At 36.8% G+C, this 13061-nt stretch overlaps 1 protein-coding gene across 6 annotated transcripts in view; it reads right to left on the bottom strand.

Annotated features, from left to right (window-relative positions):
- Nucleotides 1-13061, bottom strand: part of PAWR (pro-apoptotic WT1 regulator) — a 79309-nt gene that overhangs the window by 32654 nt on the left and 33594 nt on the right. For all 6 annotated transcript variants that reach the window (XR_009743628.1, XM_061454707.1, XM_061454708.1 and 3 more), the window contains one exon: nucleotides 6483-6611. Coding sequence is in view for 5 of the 6 variants with exons in the window: in XM_061454707.1 (XP_061310691.1) it covers nucleotides 6483-6611 (129 nt within the window). In the remaining variant the exon portion in view is untranslated. The remainder of the gene's footprint in view (nucleotides 1-6482; nucleotides 6612-13061) is intronic.

The following is a 13061-nucleotide window of genomic DNA, read 5'->3' as shown; positions in this document are numbered from 1 at the left end:
TTACTACATGGGGTGGGTTTCTGTGTTTTAGTTTGGTTCGGGGTTTTTTTTTCCTAGTGTCTAATAATACAGACATTTAATTATGTGAAGAAAATGAAGGCTGCAACATCAACCAATTCAGAACAGGTCAGAATGTTGCTGACTTAGCAAACTTATTCAAATTCTCTCATCTACATGCATCATGATACTACCCTTCCTGACATCACCATACAATGTATTTTTCTACAAGATCTTTTTGGTGGAACACAAAGAAGAGTACCGAGTAGTATTCAGCATTTTGCATTTGCTTGGTTGTCACAAGGTGGCCAACATGCCTGATTTACTGCTATTAGCATACTCAAACATGCCCGTATTGCCAGAAACTACTTGAGTGATGACTTGATCACATGTGATCATGGAAAGATGGAATTCTTGTGTTCCTGTCTTTCTTATACAGATCACAGGAATAATTTGGGTCTCCCAAGCCATACCAACCTTGGCCGTCAAGTAGCTGAAGCACCTGTTTCATGTCATGAACTGTACAGGGCAGCAAATTCCCTGCAACTGATGTCACTTACTTTAAAAACACTGCACAGATTGACTTCAGATGCAAATACATTTTAAAAAATAAGCGACCTTTTAACACTTAAACATTGAATTGGAATATTTTTAAACCCATTTTTATGGGAACATTTTTAGACTTCTAATACAATGTCCTCATAAGTCTGTTGCATCCATTATTATTAAGCATTTTGCAAATACTAATGACTTTTCATACCATCCCTACAAAGCAGATCATGCTCTTAATCTGCGAATAGAAAACCTAAGTTGAATATTATCTGGTAACTAGCTGCCAAATATTACAGTCCCAGAACTTGACTGGTCAGAATTACATACAACTTCATACACTCAAACACAGCTCATCCTAATCCATGTATGTCTGTATTCTAATCACGTTTTATTTACTTAAAAAAACAAAACAAAAAAAACCTCACAACCAACCAGTAGTATAATCATTGTTACGCAAAATAACCCTTGACCTAATCTGAAGAAAAACAGCACATGCTTTAATACATTTGGGCATGACCCGTAGCACAACTGCATTTTCTCTATGGACACAAATTAACACCAAGTAACATCATGACAATGTTCTTGTAAAAGATGATTTATTGCTCCTGAATGCACACATACAGTTCTCCTTTGCAAGAACTACATGCAACCTAGATGAAAAACATCTTTGAAAAACTGTGTTCAGGTATGAATAGATACAAACATCAGTACTGTATGCTTTGGATAATGACAGTAATTGCAAAATGATGCTTTATGACATTACACTGCTGCACAAAATAAAAAAAACAGGAAATGCAAAACAGACAGGTATAAACTGGAATGCGAGCTGAGAAGCTTATCTGGCAGCATATTCTTGGCATAGGATCCAAGAACAAAACTCTGGGGAAGTTTGTGTCAGGCAGGTTTTCAGATGTGTTTCCTAATGGAAATACACGTAATACTTCCCTGCATTCATCACAGTTAGTCACACTGCTAAGAAGTCACCTGGAGAATTCTATTCCCCAACTTCATCTACTGCTTTCAGCATATCTTGTAAGGCACCTCTATTAAACATCTGCAGCTTTGTAACAATGGTATGTATCACAGCTTCAGAAATTACAATGCATTGGGTCACATCTAAAGTAAAGGACTGTATTTAAGCATTAAGAACTGCATCAGAGCTTTTCTCTACGAGCACAGCTTGACCACATTCTCTTTAGAAACTGCCTGCAATGTTCTGGTAGAATGTTAAACTTTTCTAGAGCAAAAGGTTAAAAAAAGATCAGATGTGGTTTTCCGTCAATTTTCTTAGGCTCTTGGATGACTTACAACTAAATGCACAAGTCAGCTAAATGGTCAGCTAATAAATCAAGTTTAGATGACTTCACCAGCCATCTAACTACTGAAGTTAGCCACAATGAACCCAATCTGTAGTGGCACGATTTTGTAATTATACCATTAGATTAATATGCACAATACCTAGACATTACATCCTACCCTCACCTTCAATCAACAAGAAGGATTCTTGAAAGGTACAGGCAATTTCTACATTAATGATTAGTCGAATGATTATACAACCTAGTTTCTTGCAGAGAACAAAAACCTGCATTGCTGCTACAGGGAGGAAAGAGAGCAATCCGAGACATGGCAATACTACTATGTATGCAAGTCAGTGCTGGGAGTTGAAAACTAAAGCAACTTCTCCATTTGTTGTCTTGGGTAAACAGTTCCACTGGAACTTAGCACTAGGGTTAAGCTTTAGCCTGTCTCCTATTGCACGTAATTTGAATGGATTTCAAAAACGTGATAAAACTTATAGTATAAAGACAAGGTTCCATGCTACCAATGAATTTTTTTGTCCAACAAATCTGTCTAGTGGTGCTGACTATGACTCAGTGTGGATGTTTATGTCTCAAATATGTCTTACTAACATCTTGTATGAAATAATTTGGTAAAATTCAACATCTTAGTTTCTTAAATATTTTGTCACTGCACAACCTGAGAGCAACACAGCAACTCCAAGAAATGCCGATTACAACTGACAATATTTGTGCATGTGGTCTCCTAAAATATTCCTCTAACAGTGAATTTCAGGAGGCAAGTGGCCAGGGTATCAGCACAACCTAAATGCTTTGGTGCAAAGCAAAGACCTTGCATATAGTGGGTTTGGTGGGTGTTTTCTGAGAATTAGCACTATAGCACCATTTCTCCATGTGCTGGAACTCAGCAAGTCCCCTAAGAGACTCCCAAAAAGTTAGTAACTTTAAAGTAGTAACTTTATGCTTGTCCTTTGTTTTTTTTTTTTTTTCCAGGCTTTATTACACATAAATTTTTACTTTCAGTGTGCATCCCCATACATGTAAGTTGTCCACAGCACTGCGACTCACAAGCTGAGAACCACTCAACACTGCAGCATAAAAGTAGGAGGAAAATCAAGCAAGGGAGTTGAAGTCAGTGTCTGGGAGTGGATTTAGTGTTGATTCACCTGGTGAGGTGTGTCTTTCCACACTATCTTTTGTAAAAGTTAAGTAACAGTTCTGACTGTAATTGTTTCTCAGTGTCTGTAATGTCACCAGACCTACCATCTTCCATATTTCCAATATAGAAAATTGAGAAGCTCATTTCAGCGAAACAGTTCTGTTTCAGGGAATGTACTCTCAGGTCTGGTGTAACAACTCTCATATCTCTGTGCTTTGGATCAAGGACTTCAGCTTCAGCCACTGTTTTCAAAAAATGTACATTTTGCCTATGAGAAGGAGAACAGCAACTTCGGACAATGTCAGAACTGAAAGGCAAGGTTAAGGGCTGGAAATAAAATATTATTCACTAACATATTTAGCCATCAAACATGAAGTTAACATTTACTGTCTTGTTCACCATGGGCACAGTAACTATGTATTTACAAATTTCATAAAATGGTAACAGAAAGGACAGATCAGTGAAAACGTCTTCCTACAGAAATGTATTTCTTTTGCTTAGTAGACAGAACTAGAATAAATATTGGTCAATGGCAAGTAGAATTGACTGAGTTCTTAGATCTGAAACAAAGTCAAATTTTAAGAACAGAATTAGGCTTGACTTGCACAGAGTAGAATCAAAAGGAAACCAAGTCATCAAAGCTGAAATAATACTGCTGTCAAATTCTGTTCAAATTGGGCAAGTTGTAAGTCTTCTAATAAAAGGCGAGTTGACAGAGTCAGTAATAAACTGATTAAGTCTTAACAGCTACAACTTTCTACAGTTCCATCTGTTCTGTACATGTGCCACCCTGGGTCTTTGCCAGATCTGAGGCCTGGGACTCTCTTCTGTATTGTCAGTGACAGCATACCCCTGCTTTGCTCTGTCAACAAAGAAGTAGCGCCTGTTTGAATACAGAGGTGACAAACTTGGAACAGAGTAGGAGATAATTAATACAGGCAGTCTGGTAAATAGAAATTGAGATTGCTGGTCAAGAAGAATAGAAAATATGGATGAAAAAAAAAGGGGGCATGGGAATATAGCCAAAGCATTATGTAATAATCCCACTAGGGGAAACTAAAAGTGGCAACTTCTACAATATTTGCTGAAAAAGTGGAAACAGTGAACAGAATAAGAAGGAGTCTACAAACCAAACTGCAGAATGCATAAAAACTTTTCAGAATGAGGAATCCTGCCAAACAAGCTGCAAAGACAATAGATCAAATTGTAAGAGGTATACTCAGAGACGGCTTCTCTACACAAATATTTTTGTTGGAGTTCACCAGGAAAAAGCATGGTAAGGGTCTCACATCACAGGACTTCATGGAAAACTCAAAGGGTGTTTTTCAAACAGAAGCACTGACAGAACTTAGAAACAAATTAACAAAATGCAAAAATATGAAAAAAGCTAACTGCCAGGTTGAGAAGGTATTTACTTCTTGAGCTTTAAAGAAACTATTGATGTTAATAAAAAATGTAATAGCTAAACTACTCAAGATCACATATAATCTCTTAAAACTGCCCTAGTACAAGTGATTAATGTAATCACCACCTCTAAGAAGATTCTGAAGCAGACCAGATAACTATAGACCAGTAAGCCTGACGTTCATACTTGAACAAAGTGGCGCTAGTAAGTCTAAAACAATTACGGAATAAGTGAGTAAATATGATATAGTGTGGAAAGGTCGCCAGGGCATTTGTAAAACAGTTATTTTTTTTTAAGTAAAAAATGTCCAGAAGAGAAAGTTGGTTGACAACCTACTGCATTTCAAAAAGGTATTCCCTTTAAAGACTTCAAGAAAGTATGATACACTTAGATTAAGATTTAACATCCTTCTGTGAACAAATCACTGGTGAAAAGACAGGAAATAATGGTGGACACTGATGGTCAGCTTTCAGTACTCAGAAGCGTTGCATGGGAACCTCTTCTGGAACTTCAGTTTTCAAATATATTGGGGGATTAGATGTCCACAGATGCTATTCAAACAGAGAAGATGAGGGTCAACTGAAAACATGCAGGATTTCTCTATTAGGAGTGGCTGGGAGGTGAAACAGGAGATGAAATTTAGTGTACGTAAGCACAAAGCAAGACAAAAGTTAAACATAGTTCTAAATTTACATATGCATTATCACTCACAAATAACTCCGAAATCTTAAGTTAGACTAGACACACACAACAAAACCAGTAAACTTGGTGCTCAGCAGACAAACAGGCATATATTGGGAATCGGCAGGAAAGAAACAGAGAACAAAACAAAAAATACCATTAAACCACTCTACGCCTGCATACTGTTCTGAACTCCTCTGGTTTGTTTTCTGATCTCAAATAGAACAGTCAAACTGGAAAAAGTAGACAGTGTTAATGAATATCTCCTGTAGAAGGAACAACTACATAAAGCAGAATTCTTCAGCTTTGAGACAAGGCAGTTGAGAAGGGCCATGCTCTCTCTGCTGCGGTCAGTCACATAAAGAGGAAGCAGTTGTTCCTCATGTCTTCCACTGGGACACCTTGGTGAAATCACATGGAAACAGATGGCAAATGACACATTCAACTTAAACAAAAGGAGACTATTCTTCACATTCCAGGTAATTAAGCTGTAGTAATGAAGACTTCTGAATGTTAACTGCATCCACAAGCACATGAAAGACTGGGCAAAACTTCTCAGCTAAAGGGCATCCAGACCCACTAAATTCAGTGATGCCCCCTCTGGTCATGGGTGGTTTGAAAATTATCACCATGTGCTTGTTCTGTTCAAATATTTTTTGCTCCATGAATGTGCTATTGCCTCTGTTAAAGAGTCATCAGGCACAGCTGGATGGCCTTAGCGTGTAACACCGGCTTTGCACATGCTGTTAGATTAAACAAAAGAGGAGAAACAAACTCTCTAAAGAGACTAAGGACATGAAAGGAAAAAGACAAAGCGTTTGCAGCAGTCAGTGTGGTATGCAGGAGAGGAGTAACAGGCATAATTGGCAATGTTTTGAGGGAAGGGGGTGCTGCAGGACTGAATGTAACCTGTGGCAAGGGGACTGAAGAACAAAAAAGGGAAAAGAAGTTTCACAGATGCAAGAAGTGTTTTTCCCAAGAGTGTACATAGATGTTTTTTTCAATCCCAGAATCAGCAATTAGAAGTTTGCTAACTGCCAATAAATAAATTAGAAAATTGGGTTCTGATTTGAAAACTCTACCTCCAATTAATTGAATATTCTAGACCTGTGAGCATTTTTTTCACTTCCATCTTCAGATTTCTCTTAACTCTCACTAAAGAATAAGTTCGATGGTGAATATCAACACCATTATCTTCAAAGCTGCTACAGAAATAGAGGATCCTGTTGTCAGACTCTGGTCTCAATAGCATTGAGCTCTGACAACTCCTTAACTTCAAGTTTGTTTTCATATAGGTATAATCTACTGTTACGAAGAAGGAAAAAGAAAGCAGCAGTACGAGTTTTAAAACTGAGTAAAATATCAGAGTGAACAAGTGTTAATATCTCACCTGTAATAAGTATGAGCCAGGGTTATCTGCACTGGAACTCTCATTTTGTATTGTATTTTGTTGGGTAATAGCGTCTTCCTTCTTTCGCTCCTTCTGCCCTGCTTCATCATCTTCATACTCATCAAGGCTCTAAAACCAAAAATATTCTGTTATAAAACAGTCTTTCTATTCATGCTCCACAATGCTTCCTGTGCTTCACAAAATTCACACATCAATGAATATTTTCAAAGATTAATATTTCAGAAAAGTTTAACTGCTTAAATACTTTTCTTTCCACAGATACTGGTATCTTCAAGAACAATGTTTGATAACTAACTTTCTCTTAATACAAAAATGAAGAATAATCAAATCAAGATCCAACTTGACAAAGCTTTAGGCAATGTTGTCCAAGTTCAGTGCTAATCCTGCTCTGAGCAGGAGCTTGGACTATACCTGAGATTTCTTCCAATTGAATGGAATACCACTTGTCATAAGCAATAGTTTTTACCTCTACATAAAAGACTTTGAGGAAGTACTGAGAAGGGAAAAAGAGTTTATCATACTCTTCACTCACCAGCTGACTTTTTTTGACAGTGGCATCTGCTGAGACTGAAGTGTCAGTCTCTATCACCCATCTTAATTTTGCTCTCCTCATTTTTCATTTTGTCTTTTAAAATTTACCATTAAAAATTAATAATTTTTAAATTATGTGGACAGTCATTAATCACTAAGAATTATATACAACATTCTGACTCTTCAACAGAACTGGTTTATACTAGATTTGCTGTAATGATTGATGCAAAAGGATTAAGTTACTAAAGCACTGGCTGCTTACAGGTGAGAGACAGCCATGACAAAGCCATGCTGAGGCCCAGGTAAAAATGTGAGGGAGGACCCAACCAGCTTTAGACTAAGTCAGCTATGTCTAGATTGGTCTATTAATTTAACATACACAGATTTACATAAAGAAAAAAACCAAAACACGACCTCATGTTTACAAGACCAACTTGAAGTAGACATAAGCTCTAAATGACCACAACACAAGTTGTTTGCCAGCATTCCACATTAAAACATGAGGTGTGCGAGACCTAGTTACAAAAACACAGGGAACTAACCATTCTCAAACATCAGCAAAATCTTTCTAGATTAACGTGCAATAGTTTGATAAACAAAGAACAGAGCTACAAGAGAATAAAAATGAATATCAAATTATTTCAATGGAAGTTTCTAATGCATAAAACCCAAAATCACTGTTCTGAGGTTTAGATACTGATGATCTGTGACATCCTCTTGTCACAGGACACAAAACTAAAGGCAAAAGCATACAATGAGACGCTGAAACATAGTAATTTTAAAAAAGAAACACGGTGTTATTTACTACCTGAAAATAGCACTAACATATAAAAAGCTAGTTTTAGCTGCTCTAAAGTAAACACTATGGTGATACAAGTGCTAGGAAACTGACAAACTAGGAAGGTATGTTTCCAGAAGTGGACATAATAAAGTCAACATTTAAATTCTCTGTGGTAGCACTCCTGGCAGAACACTACTGGAATTTCACCAGTTAATTTCTACCCAACTTTTTAATGCAACTGATGTAGGCCTGTCTACCTCTATCACTAAAAAAATGCATACCTGAAAGATTATTACAGCTGAATCACTAAACATTCAAAACCACTTTCAATAAGTGGTATTTTCTAATAAAATAATTATAAATAAATATTTAATTTGGTTCTCTCAGGTCCATTTTCAGCAGAACATTCAAAACCACTGTCATGACAGATTCTAGGAGACCTTTAAATGAACTTCCTCTACTTTTTATCACCTGTAAAGCTTAAGAATTTTGGTAACAATAAACTTAAACCTGCATTCTGATTTATTCCATTATTTTAGTAATCCATTCTGAAGTAACAAAGTAAGAAATAATGAGCCACCACTGCAACAAGAAATGGAGCAATCTTCAGCTCTTACAAAACCAGTCTTGTTCAGGCAGAATGAGACTCACAAAAGAGATCACATAAATGAAGACCAATGTCATGATGGTGGAGAATGATACTGCATTAGAAAAACTGGAAAACTTTTGGAATGCTCTTCCAGCCTCTAAGTTTTCATATAATAGAATGGATATCCTAGGTAAACTCCAAGGAAAGAGATAGCTTAACATGACTTTGGAAGAACAGCCTTTAGTAAGTGTAGGTAAAAACTAATGGGAGACAGAAGAGACCAGCAACCTTCACACACCTCAAAAACCTCAAACATTCTTTAAGAAGCATAAAGCTCAAATTATAGTACTGTAGGTAAAAAAAAAAAACAAAACAACAAGAAAAAAGTCTTTGTAGGAACCAAGTAGAGAAATTCTTCATTTTTCTTCTCAAATTCTCTCCCTCAGATACATGCTTCTCGTAAGCTTTCCAGAGACCACCAGCATTCCACATGAATATTTTTCTCTGAATACAATTACATCTGTGAGGAAGTATGTTCTCTCTTTCAATACAACATCACCTGCTGCTAACTATTCTCTTAGTAATGTTGGACGGAAAAAAAAACGTCATCATCTGTATATCAAATTTGGAGCACATAACTTCTGCTTTAAAGGCTACTGAGGCAGCTGGGGCCAAGACAGGTTTGAGTGGAAAGAACCACAGAATGAGCAGGTTTTTATTGCTTGTTACAGATGAGGCACAAGAGTCATGGACAGGTTGATCCTCGCCAACTGCAGCACATTTGGCTAGGGCTGTCAATGATTTCCTGCCCTAAAGCAGATTACTAGTCATTGTCAAGGACCTTCTGCAGTTTAAGGAACACAAAAGGTTATGCTTCCCCTTCCAAACACACAGACATGCAGGTACCCACATGCTAATTTAAACAGTGTCCAGAAAATGCATGCTGAGCACAAATCAACATGATGATAAAAATGGCATTTTAACGTTTTACAGCTTTTTACTAAAGTTATTAAGTTTTGCTTCAATAACCATTAGCCTTAACAAGGAAATCCATTTGTTCTGATGTATGATGAAATAAGCTTGCTTAAGCAAATTAAGACATTACATTCAATATCCTGCTTGTGCCCTTGTCCATCAACTTCAGTTAGATTGTGAATATTAATGCTATTTATATTCTAAACTAACTTTTAGAGGAATAAAACCAGTAAATGCCAAATTTCAGTTCACAGATTGATTATTACTGAAAAATTCAACATGTCCAAAGCATTGTTACACTAAAAAACCTTTTTTTGTTCAAACTGCCCTGAAGCTGAAAATGCCTCAGCTCAGGGGACATTTCAATGAGATGGATTACTGAATTGCTTGCATTGCAGACTTCTCTCAAATACTACACTTTGCTTTAGAAACTAGTTTCATGTCACTGAAAAAGACATAAATGCAGCAATTACCTTCTCTGTCAGCACAGCAGAGAAATGGACTTGTAACCACTGAGGTGTAATTCTGACCCATTATAGAATTCTCTCTGCCTATTCCCTTCCCCCTGCTTTTTTATTTTGCTGCTAGGCACATACCATTTCAGATTCTTACTTTCCATTAAAATCATCTGAGTTTTGTATAGCAGAGATTCAATGTGACATTCCGACATCTGATCTTAATATAAGGAATCCACAGAAATTCTTTAGGTTTTCTAGCATTTCAGTAAATGTTTGAAGCTGCAGTATAAACATTTTTCTGTAAACCTCTAGTATGGAAAATACCAGCAGAATAAGATGCTTTCAAAAGAATCAGACTGATGAAAGAAACAGCCACAAAGATATCCCCACATTCCAGCGTACTACCAGCCTGCAGTTTAAGGAGACAATGTACAAAGAACATTTCTAATGATTCACTGGTTTGCTTCTTATAAACATTTGTGAATTGCTAAGAATAAACAGAAATTGGGGAAGGACTGTCCTTTCCATGAAAACAAGCAATATTCCTACATGGAAAAGGTCAGTTTCTGAGTGCATGCAAGCTATCGCACAAGACACAGAGCTGAGTCAAAATGTCACTATCCCCATCCCCCTTCCTGCACCAACCTGCTTTTGTTGCAGTTCTGCTGTCTGAGCACATAGCTAAGAGCTTCCCAGCTCATTCCATGAAAGGTCAGTCAGGTTGGTTTCAGCAGGTTTAATTAGCCCAACTGATTTTGCGTGAACTATATACAAGTCAAAACTATTTATTCCGCAGAACTCCAGGAACGGTTGCGCTACATCAGCTTTTGAACAATGATGAGCACTCGAGATAATAACATATTTTAACCAGTACAGCAAGATGTGCAAGAGGATACCATACTTTCAGTAAAACCCCATGCTCAGGTACTTTGGGCAATAAACAGAATCTTTACAAGATAACCACCATCGGTTATCTTGACTCGTTTTTAGCTTCTTAACCATCCTAATGATCTAGGAGAGGAAAAAAAATGATAGCATCACAGACTGGTTTGGGTTGGAAGGGACCTTAAAAACATCTAGTTCCAACCCCAAAATGAGGCTCCTTCACATTCCCCTGAAATTACTTTGAACAATGAAAACCAAAAGTTTTTAAAAAAATCAATTTTATCACAAGGACATGTGCAATGTTCTGCAGAAGTTCAAAGTGCACTATCACAACTTCATATCAAGAGGCTGGAAAAGTGTAAATGTTTCTATTTAATGTGAACACTTCCTAAAAGCTTCTACAGTAGAAATACAAGAGAAGATAAGAGAAATATTTTTAACTCTGGGAAACAAAAAAAAAGTAACTACAACAAAACACACCTGGGGATTCAACATTACTTTTTTCCCCTCAGCTGATCATTCAGAAAAGCCTGGAAATGTTAACTGGAAATTGAAGACTACTACTGTACACATTGTTTCTTTTTAATCACATTTCTTAAGGCAGCACTGAGAACCAAATGCTTCCTCCTATTACCATACATAGCTCCGGTATCTGTTAAATACCACCTTCCTAACCGCTGCACAGTATCAAACCTTTCTGTTATCACCTCCCAAAATACACAGCAAAACTAAGCAAAAATCCCAGAGCTCAATGATTTGAAATTATTACCTTTCCCCTTCAAAAACACCATTTTTAATCATATTTTTAAACACACTCTTATTACAATGTCCAGAAAGTACCCAAAGTATTTAAGCAAAATGGGTTTAAAGTAATAAAATCTTTTATTAGAACAGTACAATTGGAAAAAATGCATCTTTTTCCCTATGCCAGCTTTTAATCAGGTTTACTTTGCCCAAGTGCTTTTCTTTTAAAAGTTGAAAAACATCCTCATAGATATGAAAACAGCTATTGTTATTCATAGGAGCTACCTAAAACCTACAAATTTTTATGGATGGGGATTACCCAGTAAAAGGTTTCATTTTTTTAATAATACTTGACCCTAATTCTCACATTAAGACAGTCCAAAAAAGGATACTGAACTCAAACACCTTATCTGAATGATCTTTGCGCACTTCTAAACCCCTATGTATCCAAGTGGAGCAGTCCAGTATCAACAATTAGTATGATCACAAGCATGGATTTTAACCCAGACAAAGAGTTAAGGCAGGAATCTCTGGTATCTGAGATCAAAGGAGACCCGAATGCAGCAATGGGTCAGTGACCAGCAGGTGGGCCAGAGCACAGCTGACTGCAGCCACAGGATGCGCTCATCCTTGACCACACTGCCAACAAAACAATCCAGAAAGGCGAGCATCACTTTGAGGTCAACGAGATGCACATCTTGCTCTACAAAACTCATAGCATTTGTGATTATAAGTCACATCTACATTTTGTCTGAACTCTATCCTTTTCTCACAAGTGCCTACTTTATATACCCAATTATATTTCAGAGCAAGTACAGTTTACAGTCTTAAAATCAACTTAGAAATGTTTCAGGGACAGGGGAGGGAACCAACATATTTGTCTGTATTAGATCAAAATAACGAAGTATTTTGAATTCTTCTAAAGCTTTAAGTAAAACATCAACTACATCAACACCAGAATGTCAATTATCCCTCATTATAATAACAAAAAGCAGCTATGTTTGCAGTTTGTTATTCAGCAAAATACACTGTTTGGCCACCACTGTCTTCAAACATACCACAAGAATGAGTTCAGAAGTCAAATGTTTAACTAAAACTAATAGTCAAAAAATCCTTTATCACAAGGCTTGTCAAGAATGATCGGTGGATACACTCAACTTAACTACTTCGTACGTGATATTAAAGTCACAGAGTAAACTGCCAGGAATACAAGAGGAACTGCAAAAGACAACCTATCTACCATTATTAAAATCCCTTCAGAAAAAGGAAAAACATGATTAAAAATAAAGATTGGTAAGGTATCAGAATTAAGCATTAAACTATTTAATACTAAAAGTTAGCATCTTAGAGGCTTTTCTCAGGGGATCAAACAGCAGAATCGACTGAAGATACTTACGTGAAGAAGTCAAAAGGCTGATGCCTGTTCCATGGAGAAATTCTTATATGTATATAATAACTCACTGAAAAGAGGTACCAATGCATTGCTTTTAAAAGGCAAATAAAACCCAACAGCAAATGAAGGGACTATGAAAAAAGCAGTCAAATCCTCTTCTTGCTGTTAGTATGATCAACAGGCAGTTCCAGCCCACCTGACT

The sequence above is a fragment of the Pezoporus flaviventris genome, unplaced genomic scaffold (assembly GCF_033815535.1).
Source record: "Pezoporus flaviventris isolate CSIRO_AGI_PZ_B2104156 unplaced genomic scaffold, CSIRO_AGI_Pfla_v1 ptg000016l, whole genome shotgun sequence".
Classification (NCBI taxonomy): domain Eukaryota; kingdom Metazoa; phylum Chordata; class Aves; order Psittaciformes; family Psittacidae; genus Pezoporus; species Pezoporus flaviventris.
Note: the sequence above shows the minus strand (reverse complement) of the source record. Positions and strands in the feature narration are given on the sequence as shown.